The 26,461-nt window shown below is 36.4% G+C and overlaps 2 protein-coding genes across 2 annotated transcripts; one reads left to right on the plus strand and one right to left on the minus strand.

Annotated features, from left to right (window-relative positions):
- Positions 1-2,610: 2,610 nt before the first annotated feature.
- On the plus strand, positions 2,611-18,556 carry LOC144635813 (inositol-trisphosphate 3-kinase A-like). Its single transcript, XM_078494926.1, is given in 10 exon segments — positions 2,611-3,679; positions 3,682-4,023; positions 10,149-10,251; positions 13,825-13,965; positions 14,790-14,862; positions 14,973-15,021; positions 15,715-15,864; positions 16,488-16,589; positions 16,754-16,825; positions 18,030-18,556. Coding segments are annotated over 10 exon segments (1,707 nt in total). The 5' UTR covers positions 2,611-3,199; the 3' UTR covers positions 18,225-18,556.
- A 5,939-nt stretch (positions 18,557-24,495) lies between these two features.
- LOC144635853 (uncharacterized) lies at positions 24,496-26,439 on the minus strand. The gene is made up of 5 exons (XM_078494976.1): positions 26,337-26,439; positions 26,237-26,273; positions 26,092-26,149; positions 25,897-25,970; positions 24,496-24,757 (listed from the first exon to the last, which is right to left on the minus strand). Exons 1-5 carry the CDS (start codon positions 26,388-26,390, stop codon positions 24,633-24,635), a joined length of 348 nt encoding a protein of 115 aa, XP_078351102.1. The 5' UTR covers positions 26,391-26,439; the 3' UTR covers positions 24,496-24,632.
- Between the last annotated feature and the right edge of the window lie 22 nt (positions 26,440-26,461).

Below are 26,461 nucleotides of genomic sequence, written 5' to 3' on the forward strand. Positions count from 1 at the left end.
TTTTTCTTCTCGCAAAAGCGGCAACAGAGAGGTAGAAGATGACTACATTAAAATCCAACGCCTACTTTCCCCCTAGTAATTTCATAGATCATTGTTTGTTTTGGAAAACTTTGTAGATATATATTATTACTATATTCCTCTAAAAATTCATTTCAGCAAAGCACTCCTCCGTATAACCCTTTTACTTTTTGTATTCTCTGCAAGCAAGGAAATGTTTTGGAAAGAAAACGCCTTCTTTTTAAATCTCAACGACTCCCTGTTATCTTGGCATATCACGATAACGTATGCTTTTTGCTGCTTTCTTTTTTATCTTTACGAATAAGAGTTAAATTTCTTATTGTAACTCTTTTATGACATCCTTAAACTTACCTTGACGCAATTAAAAAAAAATCTCTCTTGATTTGACAGGTAGAAAATGGCAAATGGGGTCCAATAAAATTTATCCGGTTTGACTGACCCGATACGATCTAGCAAACGCTCTGGCAAAATAATAGGAAAATCTTATCTCCATTTTCCAGTTGAGATTCAACAGATCAGACATGGTGATCCGCCTTGGAAATGATGTCCGCTCTCTGCCACAACGTAACAATGCCATAACGAAGTAATAATGTTATTATCAGAGTAATTATGCACTCTAATGCTTCCCACCTGGAGAATAGACATTGGGTGATACATTCAGTGATTTTTTTTTTCTTTGAAAAAAAATCGTTGTGTTAGTAAGATATCAAATTGCAATATAACAATAAGAAAACGATTTTAAGATGACATCGCACTTGCCTGCTGCGAGCACTAGACTTTCCAAAAGTCGTTCGCTTACTGCGCGCGCGCCCTCCGCGCCTGCCTGCAAAATATAGGCACGCAATTCATACAGAGAAATACGAAATTTTTTATATGAAGAATAAAAATCATTTTATAGCAAGGCTCGTGCACGTCAGGAGAGCAAGATTTATTGGCCATTTTCTACAGGGATTTTTTGGGGGCAAATTATATTATAAAAAAAATAACGGCTATAATTTTTTATATAAAAGGGGGGTGATGTATAAATAATAGAGGATATAAAAAAAAGGGGACGGATAATCTTTTGGACAGAAAATGACCATCGTTTACAATGTCTGTTCTTTTTTCTCGAGTTGGGTCTTGAGGCTTGTTAATTAGACCTTGTAACATCCAAACAGAACTTAACTTTCAACATTATAGTCGCCCGTCGTATTAAGTATCAGGCCCGATATTTCAAGAAAAGTCCGAAAATTTTTAGCCCAAAGTTCATCGTCCGAAAAAAAAATATTTGATGCTATAAACATCTAAGCTCATTCTTTCAATACCAGGGCCGTACGCAGGATTTTGCATGGGTCGGTGAAAGCGCCGTAGGCGTAAGCCTCTTGGATGAGGGTCCCCGCCGGGCTACGGGTATCCTTCCCCGGAAAATTTCCAAAAGTGAAGTTGTTGAAGTGCACTTTTCCTGCATTCTAAGAGTTATTTTAATCCTCACTCGCCGATAAAGGCGGATCTTTGTGGCCCGTGGATTGGGGTGCGGACGCAACCGTACCACACGCATCCCCCTGCGCCTTGCCCATGAATACACAGTTAATTGTTGAAACGTTGAAAACTGGTCAATATTCAATCAGCGTTAGTTACAGTGTAAAGTTATCATACTGTCCGCTCAGCCAGGACGTTTTTTCCCACTGTCCACAAAAGCTGCGATGAAGATCAGATGGTGAAATGTCATTGTTTTATTGCGGAAGATTTTTTATGACTGGTTTATATATAAGTCTTGTCGATAATGCACGTCCGAAAAGGATTAAACAGGTGGGGTAGTGATATTGAATCTACTGACGTAAATGGTTTCTAAACTGCGTCATTTATATGTTCAAGATAGATGCCCCTGAGCAGGATCCGTATAAAAGCTGTCCACATCTAAAACTATTTAGAGGGAAATGTGTTAAAATATTTTCTCTCAAAGGAACAATTTTTTAGACAGTCAGAGAAGCTGTCACGGAAATAAAAAAAAGTCGGCTAATCTTGCTATCCCCCAACCTCGCCAAACTGACTTCCCAAACATGCGGGAAGAAAGTTATGGCGAAGTAAAAATAAATACACAAGGTCTTAATCTCGGTCCGAAATGGGATAATCAGACCTAGAATTAACCCGAATTTTGGATTTTGGTTCTTCGAAAAATTCGTTTCCTGAATTTGTAAAATTTCGGCAAGGCGTCAGAACTTTTTGTCTCTTGTCAAGGGTGAAACTGTTTTCGATCTCTGACTTGAAGAATCGTTATGGTTTTTCACTAGTATTTTATACCTATACCAGGGTCCGTACCCGTACCAGGCTTTTTCAGGCTTTCTTTTTGTTTTAGTTTCATTTCGTGACTAAACAAAATCGAATTTTTGACCCTACCAAACTGAGCCATAATAATTTCTCATCAGAACAAGATAAGGATGCCATTTGAATAGAAACAAGAAATCAACGAATTTTGAAGGCGTGCTGAAAGTAGCATTTTAATTTTTAAAGCATCACATCTAAATATGTCAAAAAGCTTCACTGAAGTGACAGCCCATCACATCCGATTGTCAGTTGTATTTGTACATGTCAGTTGTACATTTTTGTGAAAAGCAAACATGAGGGTCTCTAACCTAAAACAAAATACTTGGATGTGCCTTGGAACAAAATTCCCGCAGGTTCGTAGCCAGGGGATGGAGTGATTTTTGAAATATCACATTTTCTGTGGTTTCCGAGCGAAACGTGATCTAAAGAGAGCATTGGTACTCTACCGTGACCCCCACTCTGCCACCATTTTTTCTCGCGGTCAGTTTCGACGAGTTGATGACCGCGAAAGAGGGCGAAAGGGGAAACGTTTACGTAATTTTGACCGATTGAAATGCGACCTACTAATGTCCGAGTCGGTTTGCCGACTAGAGGTCGTCACGGCTTTGATTCGGAGTCGGGTAGTAATCCTTTGTTTATGCCACCACGCGCCGAAACAAGAATTTTCGCTCTCGAGAATAACTGAATTGACAGTACTGTTCATTTGCATTCAAGAATGGGAGATATCGATAAGACGAGATAAGCTAACGTCAAACGTACTCGCGTGGACTGGAGTAAACAAATCCGATATTTTGTCACTGCGATTATTTTCGACGCACACGGTATAATATTGGGATTCAGTCAGCAGATTTTTTAATCGGCTTGGTCATGCAATGCCATGAGCGACCGTCAAAAAACATGGAGGTCGACGTCTTCGGGCGCGTTTGTTGAGGAAATTCTTCACAAATACAACTGCCATTCGGACACAGATGGTAATTTCTTCGCGAAGATGTCCACTCAAACTTTGGCGGAGCGAATAGCAGCACTGAAAGGGCACGTTTTCTCCAATACAAATACGGACTATGCCAACTACGATCAAACCAATAACGGCGAAGGAAGGAAAATTGACTTGTCAAACAATACCCCTCCCTTGAGGCAGTGTGTGTTAACTAATGCTGACGCGAAACACAATCAGAGCAGTCTCCGAGTTGACTCGAACAGACCCACTAAGAACAGTGAACACGGCGAGCACGCTGAGCGACAGAATTGTACTTCAAATGCGAATGAAAACGAAGACATATTGGATCGACCAGCTGCAGCAATAAGCAGCAACTCAAATTTGGCGCTCAGCGGCGAAAGTCTCCGGGGGGATGATGATTGAGTGTGTTGGCGAGTAGATTTCCAGTGTTGAGTTGTAGCGATAACGCGAATGAGAGCGAGGATGTAATCGGCTTAGATGATTCCAAGCAGTTAGCAACTACGCCGGTAGTTGTAATAACGCCAGCCATTATGGAGAAATGCGCCGAGGAAGAAGAGACGGTTGATATCGTGAACACAAACGGTAGTGTCAACGGTGAACTCTCTGCGACCATGTCAGCAAAGGACGCGAGCGACACATGTTCTTTGTCAAGCTTTGGGTCTTGTTCGGAGAACGAAATTCTCACGGATGACGAGCCTTCAGACGATGAAATGAGGCAACCGATGGAAGACAAGTCAGAGAAGGTAAGAGTGTGTAAATTCAGTAAGCTTATACCCACCTTTCGTTTATTTACCAATTGTTCTTGCTCTGTGCGAATGATCAATCATGGCGACTACTTCGCGCGATTTCTGTGAATTTTAGCAGCCGTAGCGTATTGTTTGGCTTTTGCGGCAAGATCTGTGAATGAAATGCGCGGTGTTGTTTGATGAAGTGATTTTTCCGGCTTGGCAAAGCCTATTTCAACTTCATAAAGTAGTAGTGGTTTACTTAGTTTATTTTAATGTTTATTTGCTTTGGCAGCCTGGATCAAGGAAGGCTTCTTTTGTTGATGTTCTATATAAATGTGTTTATTTCGACATGCATTGCTCGAATAATATTATTATTAGTTTGAAGTGTTTGAAGTTTCTTTTGGCGATGGTTAAAAGTTTGTTTTGGGTCGATTATTCGCGCACAGGACAAATTGCTATGGCTGCATTGTAAGTTATCTTTAAGATTAGATTCCTTAACCACAAATTAAACCTTAAAAGACCCTTGCAAAATTTATCTTTCAATGTTGTTATGGCCCGATCATGATCAATTCTCTATGGCGGTTTGATTTATCTCATCTTTGACGTAATACTGATAATAGGGAAATATCTTAGCTTGTCATCTGATACGGTACTGTGCACAAATGGGAATAAAACTTCTAGAAACTTGTGAAATCAAAAAAATTATGTCAACATAACCGCCAGGTAATATTAGGCTTACTCTGTGCAAATACCTTAAAACCCTTTAATTTCAGAACAGTGATAAAAATCTTATTTCTCGATAGAGGAGTAACAAGAAGATTGGTTACAAGTTAGGAAAATTATCAACTCACAAAATTTGAAGGGAAATTAGACATTAAATATTTCATCTCAACATGAACATCATAGTAAATAATAAAGATGGTAAATTTTAAGCTTGGTGATAAATAAAATGAAGATGAATTTTTCAACAATGACACAAGCATGGGACAAAGAAAAATTCTGAGTCCCCGACGGGAATTGAACCCATGGCCTCCCAGATACCGGTTGGGTGCTCTAACCAACTGAGCTACGAGAGACTCATTGTGAGCTGGGCCATTTACTAGGTTGATATGTGACACACATCCTGCATACTGCTAGGATCAGCAATGTCGAAATCATCAAGTGTGTAGTAAATAAAAAAGATGGTAAATTTTTCAGCTCAGTTTAAGCTTGCTGATCCTAGCGGTATGCAGGACACATGTATGATTGTGTGTGGTGCCATATATATATGGCACCATTGATGCAAACAGAAATCCTACTAGAAAACAGTACCATAAGCAAAGCTGACATACTATTGTACATAGGTCCAGATTGATTGAGTTTCGGGTATACATCTGCTATTTTATCCCTGATTACTCAAACTCCTGATTTCTCGAATCAGTTTTTATTTCCCTTTGGAAATTTGAGAAATTAGAATTCCACTTGCTTTGTAGTGTAAGCCATGCTTATACTGGGTTTGTTTATGTTTCCAGTGGTTACAGTTGAACCCGCTAATTCGAACTTGGTTATTTTGAATTCCCCGATATTTCAAACAAAAACCCATTTCCCTTGGATTTGCTTTTCAGTCATTTACTATCGTCGATTTGGAACTCTGTTATTTCGAACTGTTCAACTGTATTTATTTTTTGACATGGAAATTGGTGTAGTGCTCATATTTTGATACAAAACAAGTGATATCTAAAATGAGGAAAGAGGATATGTTGCCATTAACAAGAAATTGATCATGTATTTTTCTGGTAAGCTAAGCTGTAATGAAAACTGTGATGTTTTCTCTCTTTGTGTGATTATTACTAGAAAGATTCTGCACAGTAACAGCATATAGTGTAATATCTGGTGATAGCATATCCCCTTCAATAGTTTAAGAGTAAACTGAAATTTATTTAAATACGCTCACTTTAAATTATCTGGAATGACATCAAATAATTTATACTAGGTAGAAATAAATAAGATAATGAAAAGTCGTATGCAGTTGATATTGAAAGTGCATACATAATTTGTAGTTCAAAATGGTTTTAAACTAAAACTACGTGTAGTTTGATTTTTTTCTTGAAATTGTTTGCTGATTATGGTAATAAATCTGGAACAAGGGAAAATACAAATCAAACCAGTTTGAAATCATCTTGATCTGAAATTTATTTAAAACTACAACACATACAAATAAATATGAAATGGTTATTTGTTCATTTTGTTTTATGCATCACAGTCATTTGTTGTAGAAGGTTCCAAATCTTTTTACTGAGAAGCTAAATGCTTAAATAAGGTAGCTAGTAAAATTACAGAAGTCCTTTGTTAAGTATACAATAATTATTATAGTTCATATTTGCACAAACAAACAGTAATAGTGGTTTAAAAGGATGGAGAATAGAATTATTATAATTTTTCCCTTCTGGTTGTGTCATTTATTGAAACTGCTTTGTTTTTATATTTATTGGTTTGTTTACAAAAAAAAAACATTAGAAAGGCATTTTTTTGTCAGTTTAAATGCCTTGTTTTTTTGTTAGTACGTTTTATAATTTTTATATCAAATCTTTCTTTGTGCCAAGCTATATTGCTTAGAAGTAATTTCAATAATATTATAATCATACATTGTTTTATAAATTTAGGGATTTTTAATTTCCTCTTATGTTTTATTACTACTTCATAAAATGTAATGTTGCATTAACATTTAAAGTAAAAGCAGGAAGCATAATCCCCAATAATCATTTTGTATTTTTCATTAATTTTGTCATTGTTAAAAAAGTATTATTTGCATATATCTTAGCTTGGATGAGCATCTAGACGTATATATTACATGTAATCCATTTGAATTGAACATTTTATTTGTTCAAGTTTGATTTGAAATCACCAGTCATCACTTTAAGAAATTCGTTTATAAGAGGAAGTTATTTTTTAAAAAATTTCGAAAAATGACATTAGGATAGCTTATAAATATGTTTTGTATTATGACTTCAGCTAGCATAACTTTCACTGATGTTCTGTGCAGATCACTGGATACCAAAGTGTTTTGTAAGAATGCAAAAATTATGAGAGATAATGCAAGTGACAGACCTACATCTTTTGAATAATAACAATAATTTATTATGATTGTTATTCAAATTTTGCTGTTTTGTGTGGATAAAATTATCTGATTAAAATGAATTTCATCCACACAACACCTTGAAGTGGCTGTATGGCTTTTTAAAAACTGAAATATTGCATAAGTGTTTAAATATTTTTCTGCTACAACTCGTGAAAGAGGTGAGAGCTCTTCGAAATTAATATTGTACAATGTAGAAGTTGTATAAAACCAATAACCTTTCGCCATAATTCAATTCTTGATGCTTCTCCTCATGTAGATGGTAGATGTGGTTTAGTATAAATTTATCATGCACAAAGTTGAACTGATGGCTAAGCTTAGGCTTTCAAGTGTGATGTTTTGATTTAACATAGTTTTGATATCTTTTTCTGGATTCAGATCATAAAATTGTATGCACCAAATTCAGGATAATGTTATGGTTGTAATTTTGTTATTAGAAGGGTGTTTGAGCTTTCTGCCAAGAATTGGCAAATATTTCTCAGATGAAGAAAAACATTTCCTTCGTGTACTGTCTTTTCTTTGATTGTTCATGTGGTCCTTGAATCATTCGCAGTTTTTCTTGGTCTTTGGAAGTTTGAAAATGATATATAATATCTTTGGTAAAATTCATAAATTTTCAATATTAAAGAGGAGCTTCAAAAATCTCCATTTGATGATCATCTCTCAAAGATCTTGGAAAAAGTTCAAAAATGCCATTTCAGTGTAACACTTGATTTGACTGACTGTCTCCTCTGTGGGAAATGTCATATGTATTGCAATAAATTTATCAATAACGTACAACTGCCAATGTCCTGTAGGAGTTTGTTGTTTACCAATCAACTTGTCATAAATCTGGGAGGTGCTCTAATTCTACTCTACTCTAAAGGCTTCTGGGCTGGGTATTATTCTCAGGCATTAGCATTATTACTAACAGTAAAGTACAGGGTGTTATACAATGTATTAAAATTAAATTTGTCTCTGGTTTGTACTGCAAATTCTGTATATCAATTCTTTATAAATCAAAAGCGAGATATCAGCCTTTGTCTCCAGTCATCACATTACTGTATTTAATGTAATAATTTCCTAAGACACTAATAAATAATTATAAATGAAAAATAAAAAAAAAATTAAGGTTAATGAAGCTAGGTACGGCAAACAAGATCAAAAAAAAATTACCGAAACAAGAATGTTTTTAGGCAGAGATGTGTTTTGACAGAGTCCGGTAGGCTGTTCCATAGTATAGTATTGAATAGGATAGATTATTTTTTTGATGCGTATTATCAAACCATGTTGGCATAATTTCCTGTTGAACATTAGGAATAACGGATGTATCAGTCTGGGTTTTCCTGGGTTCAGCACCCCCCTCCCCTTTGCCAGTCCCTTGGGGTCATAAATATTGCTTGTAGTTAACTGCAATAACCTTTTTTCTAATACTGAACAGATGATAGTTTTTTACAAGGCGCTACAATTGAACCATGTGTTTTTTAATCTGTTATTAATTGCATGTTCCCTATTGGATTTCATGCTGTTCACAGGTACTCACATTCAGATAAGTTTTAAATTTGCATGTATTTGTCTTCATGTATATTTTCTTTGCTCAAGCCATCTATAGGGAGTATTTTACATAACAATGTCGTATTTTTCTAGACAGTACTAAAAAAAGCTTAGCATTTCTTTCAGATACATTGTATTAAAAAAAATTTTCATTCCACGATCGAAAGTTCCTAATATTGTAGCTAGTAAAATCATGGCAAAATTTTCCTTGTGAAATATATCTTTTTCTGCCTTCCATGCTTTATGAAGTTGTTGTCAGTATTTTTAAGCGTAAAATTGGAGATCGTGCAACAATTTTTTGAAATCTCAATAATGACACCTGCTTGTGAGTAAACAATCTGGTTGCTTGAATATACAAGAACTCTTTTTTGACTTTTTTGGGATTAAATATTAGAAAAGTGCCATTCAAAACTCCCGATAACTCCCTCATTTTTGCTGGAAGTGTTGTTCAAAATATGCCGGGAAAATGTCACAATTAAAAAATATGTTGAAATTCTGCATAACACAAACAGGTTGTGTCCTGCAGAGTTTTCCGTGTTTAATTTTGAAACATAAAAGACTTGCATGAAAAGCCTTTGGATAGTTGATGAGCAATTGTACAAATATGGCAAGGTTTTATTTGGAACTTGTAAAATATTAATGGATTTAAAACAGCAAGGAGTGATTCTTCACCTCTGATTCCACTGTGTTATATATGGAGTTTTATCCAGCGAATTTGAGCTTTGCTTATCACGGAAACTGATCTTTATCTACCGGTAAATTAAATTCTTTATTATCTGCAAGAAATATATCACTGATGTGGTAAGTAAAAAACTAAACCTTAAATTTTGAATATAAAACACATTTTTTTCATTGTGTAAAGCCTGCCTACAGTCAAAAAATATAAATTTTAATCCATCTTTAGTTGCCTCTTTGTAAAATGTTATTATGAAAGGTCACTAATATTAATATTCATTTTCATTTTTATGACTCTGATATGGTGTATAGGTCTGAAAGATACATTAATTCATTTTTAAGTTTCAAAGCATTTGCATTCTATATTTTATACTTTAAATACTATAATATGAAGTCTATAATATAAGTATATTTTACAGCTATCGATAATTATTTTAAAAACCAAGGTGTCAATTTTGTAAATCACTGAAAATATCATTGTCAGCTTATATTTCAGACATTTGTTAGAATTTGTTAGTGGTGGTTCCTGAACTCATTGGTATCACATTACATGTATTTATATCAATGAATGCTGCAATCATTGCCAAATTCAAGATCTTTCCATGCCTAGATAGCTACATGAAGCTGGAGTGTATAAATGTTAACTGTAATCCTACTAAAAGTGCCGATTGACGGGAGAATGTAGATTGTAGTAGATTTTGTGATTTGTGAAAAACACTTGTTCTCAATACTAAAGTACAGTGTTTCACTGTGTATACAACTTATGCTGTACTTCAGTGTATTAAAAGTTACATACTCTGCTTATTTTGTCTTGCAGATCCACTCACGCTGGAAGAAAATTCGTAGTATGATTCACTGGTCACCTTTTGTACAGAACTTTAAAAAGAAATATCCTTGGGTGCAGCTAGCTGGACACCAAGGTTAGCTTACATGAAGCTTTTTTCCTTCTGTCGTGTTAATCCTATTGCTTTGACTCATAGGGCGATTGAGTGTCGTAAAACAAAAACCAATTGAAATAATCACTCTGGCAAATCACAAGAATGTGAAAACGTTCGCAAGCGAGTCACCATTGTTTTGGCTTTACTTCTGATTGGTTGAGAAAGTCGTGCGGGTTTACCGATCACTAAGTGTAGTATTGCAAAACCAAGGCAAATGTGAATAACCGGTATGCAATGCATACTAAGGCGAGGACGTTTCAGTAAAGCAAGTCATTATGCTTAAAATTCCAAACAAAGAACTGAGAAGAGACCTTTCGGGCTTCGTTTTTGAGACTGTGACATCACTCTTGAGAATTACTTCTTTCGAATTCAGAAAAATTCTCTTGGTATTCAGATAGTTAAAAACACGTTCTCTGGGGAGCATCATGTGATTTTGAAATGGGCAATTTACACTGACAAAGCCAAAAATGTCTATTGTGTGAAAATGTGAGTCCAAAAGATATCTAAGTAATTGAACGCCGAAATTGATATCGTCGATTTCAGTGTGATTTACAGCAAGCTTTTTAGTTTTTCTGAGTGTTATTACCATATTCTGTTTTAATTATATATATATTTTTTTTCTTTTTTCTTCTTCAAAGCAATGTAGCTAGGTACTTTTTCTGGTAATAAAGTTGTTGTTGTTGTTGTTATGTGTGACCACTTTTAATTAATTTACATTCTTTCACACAGTCGTTTTCCAATCAGAAGCTGTGAAAAGCTTCTGATTGGATAAAATCTGCAAGGAAGAATGTGAATACATAAAAAGTGGTCACCATTTTGGGCTCCTCACTGTTAGTCAAAAGTTAAGACACTGAGTCATTTGCTATAAAGCAGGGAAAATGGGTTTGTCAGGTAAATAAAATGTTAAAATGCAGTATGTGTTTCCGGTGGTGTTTTTAGTTGTGCATTCTAAGGTATGGTTAGTTTCTAACCAATGTTACTGTAGTTAATAAAAGGCAAATTATAAGCTGCTTTGATCGCAAAATTGGCAATTAAATTTGTACAATTCTAATAAGATGTCTTTTATCACAACTTCTGACAATGGAATGCAACATATTTTGTAACTTTACTAGACAGCAAGGAAACTTCCACAACTTCGGCATGAATAAAATGTCTTGGAATATGTATCTAGATTGCCTCTTGTTTAAATGTGGCTTAAAGTTGTCTGCACTGACTGTACAATCTGTAATGTAAGCTTTGTCCAGTAAGTCCAAAATCTTAATATCATTTAAAGGTAAAATATGCAGCGCAAGGAAGTACAAGTTTCCAGGAAGTAAAGTTGATATAGTATCTTGATTTAAATGGGGCTGAAAGTTGTTTGCACTATCTGTACAATTTGTGATACAAGTAAGTCCAATAAGTCCAGCTTCTTGATACAGTACATGTGGAGTCTAGGAAGTAGAGTTGATACAGTGGTTTGCCAGTGATGAATTTGAATTGAAGGGTCTTTCAGTAGCAAATCCAGAGATGTTTTACACAGTTTTTTGTTTTAACTTGTTATTGCTACATGGTTTTCGCTGTGTTTTGTTTAAATATATCTGCCATTCATAGTGAGGATTGGGCTTTCTATATATTGCATAGAGGCAGAATAGAGGCCAATAACCAGTTCCAGAGTAACCAGTTCCAATGCAATAGCCACATTCACACATTCATGCTGCTTCTTGACAAAGTGCAGATTAAACAGATTGAAGCAATTAGGACAAAACACAGCTGTCAGTGGATTCTTTGAAAACTGTACTGTATCTTGGTTGTTTTCTGTTGTTTTTTTTTTAATTCTGTTCTGTAAACATAAAAAAAAGAAAGAATCAATTGTTAAAAATTTAATAATTGTTTCACACATATTTGTTTAGACACCAAGACTAATTAACTACAACAATTAAATGCAACTGAAGTAGTTACTGAATTCACGTAAATTTTTCTTTTTTCTGATTAACACATCTTTCTACATGTACACTATGCTTCTTAAATCATTTACTAGTTATTATAGCCTACAAAAATGTATATACTCTTTTATGGTTGATATTAAACCACACAGCTTTAAGGTCACTTTAGTGTGTCTCAAGAACACCAGTTTGGACTCTTAATTTATTTAGATTTGTATATAAAATGAAATCAATTGTAGTTCTGTTATCAGTGGCAAAGCCTGAAATAAGTTTGTTTGTATCCATATTTTACAATCATTTGTTTATATTTACTGCTGCTTTGTACACTATTTTTAAAATCAATGTTAAAATCACCTAGTATCTGATTATATGAAAACGTTCTGTTGACAGAAGGGATCGCGTTTGAAGCTCTCTCAATGCTTAGTGATCTATAAATTCCAGCAAATTAAATATAACAACATCTAGCAGATATTTAACCTTTTAAAATCGTTATTTCGATTCCATAAATACTTTGACCATTATGTTATTCATCATTGTAAAATTCATTAACTATTCATGAGGGTGCAAACCAATCCCAGTTCTGTATTCAGATCACATGTACACAACTATAAACCCCAATACAAATCAAACAATAGAATTAACTTTTGATACAGACTCCTGCTCAGCTAATTAGTATTCATTAACTTTTGATACAGATCTCTACTGATTCGCATAACAAAACATTGCATTCAATTTATTGTTTTCATTTCACAAGTAGAATAAAATATTCGCGTCCGATCTGTATGACCGTTTACAATGGCTCGCCTATCGGCTCGCCATTGTAAACGCCCATACAGATCTTCCGCTCATATTTTATCTACTACTTACGGTATTCAATAAAGTACAAGCAAATATAAACTTTAGATTGCTCACCTCAGCAGTTGTGGCAATATATTCTTCTGCACTTCTCGTCTTCAGTTAAAGCTCAGCCGTTCAGATTAAACATTAAAAGGTAGACCCTCGACCTATCTCGTGTGCGAGTATGTCGATTTAGTATGCATGCACTACGAGTTCTTTATGTGTTTGTAGGTGAGCGCGAAAATAACAGATACAATCTTCAACTCAAGGCTTCTCGAAGAAAATCCTCACAAGTTCACAATCGCACGACCAAGATGGCGGACGGCACAAACATACTTCGCGTGACCTGTCGCATGTGATTAGTTGCCAATCCTCACCCTCGAAAACTCGTCGCCGAGAAGGCCCTGGGGTCGAGGGTAATTCTCACACGAAACTCGGTCGACAGCATAAGGCTTGAGACTACGTCCTCGCCTAATTACTTGTAATGTCCCTTGCTAATTTTGAACTTGCAGCTGTGGCAGCATTTTCCAACAATGTTTTAGGCTACTTTTAGGGATTGCTACATGTACATTTGACATAGGGCTGGGTATACTTTTTAAGCTGTAAGAATAACATCAAATTGATTTAAGAGCTGGTTTAGCAACCATGACCTTTTACAGCTACTTTCTGGGATTCGTTACTTTCTGAAAACTTGATGGAAGCTCCAGAAGATAGAATAAAAACTTCTCAGTACAAATCTAGCTAGCTGGATTGAAGTTGCCAAAGTTTCTTCATTTTCTTTTTTTTTTCTTTGTAGGTTGCTTTAAGCCAGGTGAAAATGGTACAATTCTAAAGAAGTCAACAGATAAAGAGAGGGAATGTCTTACAAAGCTTATGAAAGATATTTTGAGGCCCTACATCCCTGAATATAAAAAAGAAGTAAATAAATGTGGAGAACGTATCCTTGGAACTAATAAGCATGTCTACATGTTCCTAATTAAAATATTTTTAGTAAGTCACACTCAGGCCAAACTGGCCACACTGCCAGAGCTTATCCTGTTTTTTGTGACCATGCATGTCCAGCACTTAAACTCAGACTACTCAAATTGGAGTCCAACATGCTAAATATAAGACCATCATATCCCTCTCATGTATAGTATAATTATGTGACTGTATAGTTTGGACCAAAAATTGCCCTTCATAATTATAGCCAGAGGCCTTATGCATCCAATGGCGTTACAAGGACTTATCAGGGCTTGAGACTAACTTTTTAACTCACTGGTTTACTGGCTAGTGACATGTCAGATTTTACTAGCCAAAAGTAATTTTTCACTAGTCAGGTATATTGCTCTTTATCAAGAACAGTTGACTTTTCCAAGTTTTTCACTAGCCAAATGGCTAGTAGGAATGCTAAACCTGGTAGCCAAAACCTAAATTTTAGTAGCCCTTGGCTAGTTGGCTACCGTTAGTCTCGAGGCCTGACTTATGTTGATGATAATTATAACCAAGGGGAAGGCTATACTGATATGTATATAATTTTCCACTAGTTAGCTGAAAAATTCTATCAAGGCAATTTTTTTGGGTCATTTGGCAAGTGAGTGTCTTTCAGACCATTTACAGCTTTCTGTTGTCTTTCTTTCTTCCATTAATCAGTTTTTCGCTATTTTTAAGATATATGTACATTTATGGTGTTGGAGGAGAGCTAACTATGTACCTTCGTCAGTTGAACATGATACTAACTGAAGAGTTTCTTTGCTTGTTTTGCCCTTGACAAATTTTCAGGTTATCTTGAAATGCAGGATTTACTCCAAGAATTTGAAAGCCCTTCTGTTATGGACTGCAAAATGGGAACAAGGTATGTACATTAACAATACATACATGTACATTTACAATAGTATGAAAAATTATTTTTCCTGTTATGCTAATGACAAAAAAACAAGCTGAATGTTCATTTTTGTTGTTCAGAACATACCTAGAGGATGAACTGGTGAAGGCCAAGTCAAAACCAAGAAAAGTAAGGGTTAAAAAATCTTTTTAGAAAATTACTTACACTTGCACATGTATCAATTCCTAGGTTTATCAGATGGAATTAAAATAAAAGTTTATAGTTGAAAAATGCTAGACTGACGGGACAAATACATTAATGACTATGATCACCTGATGTGTTCAGAATATATGCTCTTGTACATGCATGTAATAAAGAGTTTTCAGTTGATAAATAACCTAGATACAGTCAACTCTCGCCTTGCGGACACCCCGCTATTGTGGACACTCGCTATTACGGACAAAATCCAGATCCCTGGCGAAAGAGGTTTGAATGGAAATGGCTCCCGCTATTACGGACTCTCGCTATAATGGACACTAATTGACGCCCCGAGTCCGTTATAACGAGAGTTGACTGTATTGATACATGTATATCTTTCTTATGATTTTACCAAGCGTGTAGCATTTGATAATGACTCTTGTCTGATAATGTTATAAACGTAAAGTTGATAAAAGGTAAGTTAATCACTAAACAAATTTGCAAAGCTGATGTTTTGAGCATAAGCCCTTGCTCAGAGTAATCTGTTTCTAGAAAGGGGCAGTCTTACAAATTTGCTGTGGTAATTAATTCACTATTATTACCATAATTAGCGTAGTGTTTGATTTGCCCACCAGCATGTCACAGCAGGTTCTTTAGAAACTAATAGCTTGACTTTTCTCACAGGATCTATTTCAGAAGATGATAGAAGTAGACCCTAATGAACCCACTGAGGAGGAGAAGAGAGAAGGAGGAATAACCAAGCCTCGTTACATGAAGTGGAGAGAACAGCTCAGTTCAACATCAAGTCTGGGCTTCAGGATTGAAGGAATTAAGGTTCGTTATTCCCAATAATGATCAAAATTCAACTTCTTCTTACACTATGGTGGATAGGTAATGAGAATTAAAAATAAATCTTCAACCAGTATCATCTTGATGCGGTAGTGCAGCAGCTCTCATAAGCTTTCATAAGCTCTCATAAGCATAAGTGGTCCTTTAGTGTAGCAGTTGCTGTTGTCTTTGGGGCTAGGGGAATTGTTCATGATGTTTGTTCTATTGTTTTCTTGAAGGGTAGTGAGTTGGGGGGGAGGTACTCAGGTATGTTTTGGGTGGGTATGTGCCACCCGGGTCTCCATAGTAGCACCCCATTTTAGTAAGAATTTGCATCCAAGATGATACCCCGTTCTAGAAGCAGTTCAATTTTTTTAACACCCCGTTTTGGCTGCTGATGATTTGAAACATTCATGGGTTCAAAATATCATACCCCGTTCTAGAAATTGTCTCTAAAATGGATACCCTGTTCTAAAATCGTGACCCTGTTGGGCAGCACATACTTGTTTGGGGGGTCCTTGCGAGAGCTTGCTACATGACCATCTTGATGTACTAACGCAATGTAAAACTGATCAGTTACTTGACATACTTACATGGTTTTTGTACATTGTTTTGTTACTTCTCTGTAGAAAGGTGATCAAAAACCCAACAAAGATTTCAAGAAAACAAGAACAAAAGAAGATGTCAATGAAGTGTTTACAGAATTTATTGGCAATGATGAACAAATAAGAGTAAGATTTAATGCCATAAGTTATTTTTTGAATTTCAACATGTTGTTTTAACCTTAAATTCCTCATGACAGACAGACAGACAGACAGACAGACAGACAGACAACTTTTTACAATTTAGACGCATTGGTGAGGTTGACCAGCTCTTTTCCTTTATTTTTTTACAGAAAAAGTATCTAAGAAGACTCAAGGCTATAAGAGCGACTCTGGAGTCTTCACCATTCTTTCGCAGTCATGAGGTGAGTGGTAAAAACAAAAGCTGTATGAAATCATCGTTATTACCACACATAATTATCTCCAGCTTTGTACATATGTCTTATTAAACAAGCACAAGGGCTGTAGTGAATGAACGTTAACCCGAGGTCTTGACAGTTTTGAGCAAACTTGATTAATAAGATTTATCACACGAGTAAAAAGATTTTATAAATATAAGTGGTAAGACCGAGGACCCACCAGGTGTTTCAGTCAGAAAATAATTACCTAACGTTGTTTTACAATCAAGTAAACTGTAGGAGAGTGTTTCCATGCGTCAAGTTTATTTTTTAACTTTTGTAAGCTAAACAAATGTTGTGCGAGTTTGTGCAGAACTATTCTGGACAGTACCAGTTCCTGGTCCACCATACTGGACCCACAATGAAGCAATGTGATTGGTTGATTTAAGTTATTGGCCCTCTGACTACTTAAGTTGAGCAATAAATAATGTTGCTAAAATTGCAAAATTTTGTTGTGATTTTGAGGACATTTTGCAGAGTCAAAACAATAAAGCCCATAATAACTATAAAATTGGAATTAAAAAAATCCCAATTTATGCAGTTTGGTAATTTTCTTCACTTACCTTCTGTGAATTTGTGTTACATGTATTTGTAGAAAATGTTGTACCTGCCTTTGATCAAACAGCAACTATGAATTTTGTTACTTCATAGTGAACACTGGCCCAAAAAGGGGGTAAGGTGTCAGAGGTTCAGGGAAACAGAGATTCCAACCCTTTGTGAAGGAAAATAGGGAGTATTTTTAGCGCTGAAGGTACGAGCCTCTAGGGGGGTCTTAGGGCATGTTCCAACGGGAAATTTTGCAAATTTATGTTCTCTTAAGTGACATTTCTGGCATTTTGACATCATTTCTGAGTTATTCTATAAGGCCTTTATCCTTTCAAAGACATTTTTGGTGCTTTTCTTTACTCAGTGTTTACTTTTGTTACACTCAGATCGCAAAAAAGTGCTAAAAATAGCAATTTTTTCCTTGTTTTTCAGAATTTCATGATAAATCGGGAGAATTTGATAGAAATCGGGAGAGCGGGAGGCAACGCATCAAATCGGGAGACTCCCGATCAAATCGGGAGGGTTGGAATCTCTGGGGAAAGGTCTTGACATTCTAACACAGCAGTAGTTCTGCTGAGCCTGCCTATTCAGCAATTTACTAACAAGACGCCGTTCTACATTCCAGGTGATTGGTAGTTCTCTGTTATTTGTCCACGATGCGGATGGCCGAGCCAGTGTGTGGATGATTGATTTTGGAAAAACTGTGCCACTTCAGGATGGCATGTGGCTAAATCACCGAACACCCTGGGAAGAAGGGAACCATGAGGATGGCTATTTATGGGGGCTAGACAACATGGTGGATATCTGGTCACAAAGATGATCTTCACTAAGTAGGAACTAATAATTATTATTTTTATAGGAAGCCCTTTTTTAATTGAGAAAACAAAACAAACCATAAAAACCGGATTATTGGTTTTCCTAAAAATTGTTTACATTTCCTTTCAAACATGGTGCAGTAATTAGGTTTTGCATATTCTATAAGTTCTTGATATGACGCATACTTCTGTTGGGGGAATTTCTAAATGGGAAATGTAAACGAGGTCAGCAAAAATCACCTTTAACACTGAAACAATGTAAGGTCCTCTTTCAGTCAATTTGTTTGTTTGTTTTTCAAGTAGCTATAACTAGATATAATTTGCTCAAATGTCATTCCATTTGATAAAAAGCAGGGCTCAGTTAAAATAAAAAATAATGTGTTGTACAAAGTAGAATTGAAGCCTGTTAGTCCCAAGATTGGTCAAAAGATCAAAATTTAGTATCTCCTTACAGGATCAGTACATTGTTAAGCAGAAAGATAATGAGAATAAAGGAGAATCATCTGGGGGATATGGTCTTGATGTACTGCCCAATTTCTTAGAACTAACATTAAGAGAATTGTATAGCAGTTGGCAAGGAGAATTCACATCTTGATCTTGGGACTGAATGGCTTCACAGTGACTGTGAGAGATTGTATATAGTAATAGTAATGTTATAAGGCAATTTTGCATTATGCTAAAGATGCTTAATGAGAGAGATATTATAATTAATATGTACAAACTGGTATCAAGAATGCAGTCATGTAGATTAGAAAATGAATGTAAGTCATAGACATGTAGTAAAACATCTGCTTGAAATTATTCCATGTAGAATTATGTGTCAGTGAGTGTATATTATTAATATTAATATGAACTAGAAATATGTTCCGCTGTGTTTAGACTGGCATGTGAGATTTTCCTGCCTGGCTTTACTTCACAACTCTGCCGACAGTTTGTTTTGAACAGGTCTCAGCTATAGTTGTACAGTCAACTCTCTCTAAGACGGGCACCGTTGGGATCGACCCAACTGTCTGTCTTAGAGAGGTGTCCGCCTTATAGAGAATCGAGGTAACGTGACACCAGAAATTTTGAAATGATAAAGCTTAACGGCTATGCACAACGAATACACGTCTGTTTTAAGATCTTTTAAGTCGCTTGCTTTAGCAAAACCTTTTAAGTGTAACACAACAAATATCAGAAATTCGACTCGTTTGTTCATATACAAACGGTAATACTGTAAGTAGAAAACTAACTCTCTGGTGCCCATACACTTACACAGAGAAGTAATACGTTATAGCGGATTGTTTGTTTGGTATTCTTAAGGCGCTGACTTACCTTGCTTTATGTTGATACCAAGTTTTAAAGTATTAATCACTAAAAAAATCACTTTTTGTGCATGTCTGTTGGCGGTTTCAAAGTGTCCGTTGTCCGTCTTAGAGAGGTGTCCGTCTTACAGCTCTAGAGTTTTGTTACAGTAAAATAATTGAAAAACGGCAGGGACCATCAGCAGGTGTCCGTCTTATAGAGGTGTCCATTAAGAGAGAGTTGACTGTTAATTTATTTTTATCTTCCTACCCTGAACAACTGTCAGTATTGCTAGAAGCTAATTATTATGCACTATTACTTACGCAGAGACATTGAACTTAAACATAAAGCCAGATGCCATTGAAACAATCTAAGACTTCACCCATTTCACAATATTATGTTAGTTTCAGTCATCAAGTTTTAACAACATCGTTAATCATACAAAATCTGAAATTCTGTAGATCATGTTTTGCCAGCAGTGAAAATTGATACTGCAGCGTAGGCAACCTGTAACTGTACAAATCAATCTGAACTTACAAGAAAAAAGGAACTCCCTTAGATGCAAGTTTGTTCAATGAAGAAGACACATCTCTAACTTTTGTTTTGTGTATGTCTTTCAACTCAAATTTCATGCTAGTTATTAGTTATCATATGTTTTTAACCGAAGGCGGTTGAATCACATTTTTTGTGAAATATGCTGGATTTTGGATCGTTCCAGTGGAGGGCTGGCTTTTGTCTCCTAGCTGTACATAGTTACAGTACTAGGCTGTATATATTAAGGTAATGTTACCAGTATAGTCATACCCAGCACACACACAAACAATTTTTTGGAGAGGTTCATAGACACCTTGAATTTTCAAAATTTTAGGTGACTTTGAACCACTGGATAAAGGAAATTGCCAAAGGAACTATGTCACAGCTACCACACTGGTGCTTCCCTTGAAAATTTCACCCTAAAGTGATCTAATAAACGCCCTCTCTCAAATAAACGCCTCGTATCTAATAAACGCTCCCCCTGAGGTATAAAGTTTGTATTAGACACCCCTCTTTAATAAACGCCCCGTGTCTAATAGACGCCCCCTCCAAGGATCGCCTCAAAAACCAAGGTAACGTTCCATAGAGTAAAATCAATTTATTTAGTTTTTTGCTTGATTCGAACATCGAAGATGCCAACATGGTTGACCTCGATGTCGATAAAAACATCGATATCGAACTATGAACGGCATCTCCAAGCTTTGCATTAGCGCAGAATAGATTAGGCTCCTACTCACAAACTCTGTTTTCTGTTTTACTCCGCGCCGGCAAACTTTGTGTCTTATTTGTTTTGTAGACGTTGTTTCAGTTAATGTGAAATAAACGCCTCTCTCTAATAAACGCCTCATATCTATTTAACGCCCCCTGTAGGACACCTAAAATTTAATAGACGCCCCGGGCGTTTATTAGATCATTTACGGTAATACGAGATACAAAAACCCTCAACTTGTCGGGCAACATTGTTGCATTGCCAGTTGAACAAGTTGTTGCCCGTATTTCTACCACACGCTCAACTTGTCTGGCAACAAATTTCGGTGTTGCAAGTTGCAGCAACATGTTGCACAAAGTAGAACCAAGTTCTACTTTTTGCAACAACTTGCAACACCGAAATTTGTTGCGAGACAAGTTAAGCGCGGTAGAAATACGTGCAACAACTCATTCAACTGGCAATGCAACAATGTTGCGCGACAAGTTGAGGGTTCTTGTATCTCGTATTTCATCGCCTTAACTTTTGCAGGTTTGCTCATGTCACAAGTTATGTTTGTAATCTGACATACAACCATCCATACGTACTTGTTTCCTTTTTCCTTTCCTTTCTTTTGGAGGTAAATTTTTGTAAATATTTATACAAAACATTAGTAATTAACATGTTGTGACTTAGCTCCTTCAAGCACAGAGGAGTAAATTTACATCCAACAAAACTCAAAACTATAAGCCTTATTGCTCATAATAACTGACTCAACCTCAGCCTCATAGCTGCAGGGAGAGTGAGACCACAGATATCTCACAGGCAGGAACTACTTGTAAATATTATTCTTACGAAGTAAAAGTAATACTAAGATACATATTTGTATATAACTATTTAGTTAATCTCAGTTCAGGACCTGTTTTTGTCCATTTTTTGTTACTGCAATTGTTTAGTTACTGTCATCATGTAACTTGTACCATTAAATTTTTTGTATAAAATTGTTTTGTCTCATGACATTTTATGAACTCAAAGATAGTGTGCATGCTGTGATCGGTCAATTTTATAGGCTATACAGCCTGCTTCCCATGTATTTGACTTGAAACGCTTTTCTTTTCTCCAGAGCAAGAGATATTAACAACAATTTTTTAAGCCTCATTTTAGTAAATGGTTTGAACCCAGGAGTATCAGTAGTTCATACTGTGGTGTGATTGTTTGGAGACTGACGTTTCCACAACCTGAGTGGAAGTAATTTTCTGAGTCAAGCGAAAAGTTGTTGTCATTGGTTGATGTTATAATGTTCGGTAGTTCAAGTAGTTCTGACTTTATTACACGAAACACCCACTGAACTGACGAAACTCCTGACCCAACATCTGTTACTAAAATGGCTATATCCTACATCGAGCGCACTTCTGTGACCATTGTGCGAATTTTACAACCCTACAATGTCTGCATAGCAGACAAACATATAACTAAGTTATGACATTTACTGACCAACGTTAAAGAAAGGGGACCTACTGACAGATGGGGAGTGGTTTATAAGATCAAAGTGCTCCGACTACAGGCCGCCTACATGGGAAAGACATTGGTGGCCTCTCTCCAGATGGACATCAAGGGCGCTTCCCATTTGTACGGAGATACCAGTTGTTCTGGTGAAATGTCAAATGAAACAGAATACCTTCAGAGGTATTGCTCTTTTCCTGTTTCTCCCAAAATGACTGAAAATTTTCTGTTCCATAATTTTGGTACAACCAGACTGTTTGTTCACAGAGCAAGTTCAACAACTTAGCTAAAAAATGCTAAAATTTACCTGTTGAATCAATTCAAATAAATCCAAAATTCCTGTCGAGTGTAGATAGTGGGCATTTCTTCTCAACGACTCAAGCAGCGAGAGGTTTTCCCTCAAACTTTCTCCAAGGCTTCAAAAAGACAAAAGATAAAGAAAAGTTTCACCCTCGATCACCATGTTTTTTGCGGTGTTATCAAAGTTTCAAAAGGAACAGTTTCATTCTGTTCCTTTTACATGATGAAAAAAAATTTGCACTGTTCCATTTGTCGAAAAATTCTTATAATAATAATAATAATAATAATTTATACATTTATATAGCGCTAAAACTATAAATATTCTAAAGCGCTGTATACTATATGTAAAAATAATATAAAAATTAGAATGAACCTACCTACAAATCAAACTAGAAACAGTGTGATTGAAAAGTTAAAACGCTTAAACGCAAAATGCTTTCTTAAAAAGGAAAGTCTTCAATTGACTTTTATAAGTCTCCACTGATGACGCTTTGCGAATGTCAACAGGAAGCTCATTCCACAGGGAGGGGCCTGCCTTAGCAAAGGCTCTATCCCCAAAAGTTTTCAGCATTGTCTTGGGGACAACTAGCATATCATGGCCATCGGAACGCAGGTTGTACCGACCAACAGGTTTGGCCTTCAAAAGGCCAGAGATGTAAGGCGGAGCTTTCGCATGAAGGGCCTTGTACACCAGTAGCAGTATCTTAAACGTCACCCGGTACCGAACAGGAAGCCAGTGTAGTCTACTTAAGTTGGGAGTAATATGGTCAAATTTAGGGACCAAGCAGACCACACGTGCCGCGGCATTGAGAACCCTTTGTAGACGGTCATATTGGTATTGTGGGAGACCATAGAGTAGCGAGTTACAGTAGTCGAGATGTGAGGAAAAATTCCATGAAAATTGAAAGCATCCCTGTATAAGACAGGCACTTCTATAAGCCTGACAGTATTTGTTGCCCCAACTTGGCTTGTTTGTTACTCAACTCTTGTAAAGACAAACACCTCTGTAAGACAGCAAGCACTGGTCCCAAGGGTGTTTGTCCATAGCATCCAGGAGCACATACCCAGCACCAAACCCCCCAACCCCAAAAAATTTTAACATAATGCATCTAGCCCTCAAAACAAACTAACAAATTTGAATCCTGCCCCAGTTGTTTAAAGGATGTATGATGCTCTCCAGTGGATGGGGTAGTTGATTTGTTAACATTTTTCCACTAGAAAGTAGTTAACCAGTGGAAAGTGTCATCAACCCATGGAACAAACATAGCAAAGATTAGCCTGCAAATGCAGATGGATTTCTATCCACCAAAAACAAACCTTTTTGGCAACTTGAAAAAACTGGCAGCACTCTGTCTGAGATTGCAGGCTAAGCAAAGCTAGACCCAGTTCTTTCATTTTGAAAAGGAAAGTAAAGCACTGCTGTAAATATGCCATTCAAACTTTATTAAGCAGAGAAACCAACATCCACTTCTTACAAGACCAATACACTAGATATTAGCAGGCACCCGTCTTTTGTCTGGGTCCATTGAGCAAGCAAGAAGCAAAAACAAAATTGAGAGGAAAAAATAGTTGCTTGAAAACTGAGGGTGGGACATGCTACTAACTATGGACATGTAAAGCACACAGGTAACGTGATAAGGAAACTCACTGTCACTATAAAAAATTTAATATTGAAAATCAATAAGAACAGCATGAATAACAATAGCTTGTGGGATATTTTTTGTTTGAAAATAAATACATTTTTTCACTAGGAAAATTGTTTTACATCTTGATCCATGTAAAATCCTATTTATATTAAACCATCCACTTATTCACAATCAGTATGAGAAGCGAGCACCACATCTCTTAAAATTTGTTATAGGTTATACAACAAGTTTTGTTTCACTGAGGTGGCTGGGGGGGGGGGGGGCAACAAGGGAACTTATTAGTAGGATTTTATTATGGTATGTATTTAACAGCTTAAGAAAAAATACACTAAAATCAATTTTATTATCAACCATGTTCATTTGTTTTTAAAAAGCCTCCAGTGATGTCAAGAAAACAATGCATTTGAAACTAATAAAACCGTTTATGTTACACACAAAAGAACTTGTGTGTAAAGCCAATGCTATAAGTCGTCAAGTTTATTTAGCGCCTCGATCACCAGGCCATCATCTTCACTTGCTGAACCTTCCATCAAATCTGAACTGCTGCCACTGCAGATCAAGGATCCTGATACTGTAAGAGGAGAAGCTGTAAAGAAATTAAGAGAAATAGTCTGTTAAATAAATATTATATATACCGGTAAGAACAATAAGGGAGTTGTTTGTTAGCTTGGGTATACAGAAATCTCTCTTCACATACTGGTATTCATCCCTTTAAAAAGAGACATCTGAGATCCGGGTGGGGGGAGGGCTACTCAATAAGTTTTGTACAGGGAGGCTCCGCCCTGAGGTCCAACCCCTTACCCTTTTATATACCATTTTGACAGGAAAGGCACCTCTTTTGTAGGGTCGCCCACTACCTTGCAGAACGAGTTAATTCACTGGTTCTTAAAACAATAGATAACAGGTGACAACAATGCCCCTAGCCCTGAATAACAATAGAGATAGTGTTTACAGCGGGCGAATGAAAATAGAGGTACCAGAGAGCTAGTGTCTTACTGCTTTTGTATACCTCTTACTGAAAAAAATACCCCTTTCATATACCAAAAAGACATGACATAAGCCTAAAACAGGAACTCTCGATGCCATTATTGTGTAGCATTTAATAAATTTTAATGATACTGTCATAAGGTGCATTTGTTCAAAATATTTCAATTAAAGGCTCTTTCAAATACCTAAATGACTGATATCCCTACCCTTTCATATACTTTAACTTGTGAAATCCCTACCCTTTTATATACCTGAAGCCTGAAAAAGGTACCCCTTTTGGGTGGAGCCTCCTTGTACAGTGTATAAGCCATTATTGGGAGTACCCCCTCCCCCTTCCCTTGGGTCTTAGATTGAAACCAAGCCCTGCCAAGTAACTGTATCAGTGTTGAATTGTTTGGGTCAAGATCTCTGATGTCCCTGAGATGGCTCACTGTTTCCAATCAAACTGGAAGTTATAAGTGTTGTTTTTGGGGGAGGGTGGAAATCCAGAGAAAAACCCTTGGAGCATGAATGAGAACCAGCAACATACTCAACCTACATATGACACTGGGTCCAGGAATCGAACCCGGGCCACATTGGCAGGAGGGGAGCAGTCTCACCATTGCGCCATCCCTGCTCCCTTGCTTCAGGGTGGTTGGTATTACATGTTTGCTACCAATCATACCTTATAAGGGACACAGCTATTACAGCTATAATTAATACTCTAGATGTAATTATATTTGTAATATCTTGCCTGACCTGTACTTATCATGGCACAAGCAGAAACCGTCCTCGATATACTAACAGTAAATTGTCTTTGGGCTTGCTTTACTCTGTGAAAATAAAGTAAGTATAAGCTTACAGTTTTTAAGTGATGTCTTGAAAGTAGCAAATTAAACCTACAATTATTTTGAATTGTTGATTTCGCAAAAGCTGAAATAATATAAGACTCACAGACTTATCCCAGTAGCTTGACGAAGAGCTCCAGTTGTTTGCAGTTTGGGACATCCGGCTGAAATTATTTAAGAAATGGTCAAGCTCATATCATTTGATACACGTGCAAAATTACGTCAAGTTTCAATATTTGTAAACACCATACCTTGTGATGCGATCCGTCCACATTGCGAGCTTGCCGCCTGCAAAGGAAAACAAACTTTAATATATACAAGTAACAGAAGCAAAGATAACATCCAGTTTACCTGTAAAATCACTCGAGAAGCTCCTCGTAAAGATCGACCAGCTAAAGACGCCATTTTGTTTTTCGAACCGTACCAGCTCCTCCCGGCCTTTATCGGAACCGAGGCTGGAAGACTGGATCGAGTAG

This window comes from Oculina patagonica, chromosome 13, assembly GCF_052425735.1.
Source record: "Oculina patagonica isolate OP01 chromosome 13, crgOcupat, whole genome shotgun sequence".
Taxonomy (NCBI): Eukaryota; Metazoa; Cnidaria; class Anthozoa; order Scleractinia; family Oculinidae; genus Oculina; species Oculina patagonica.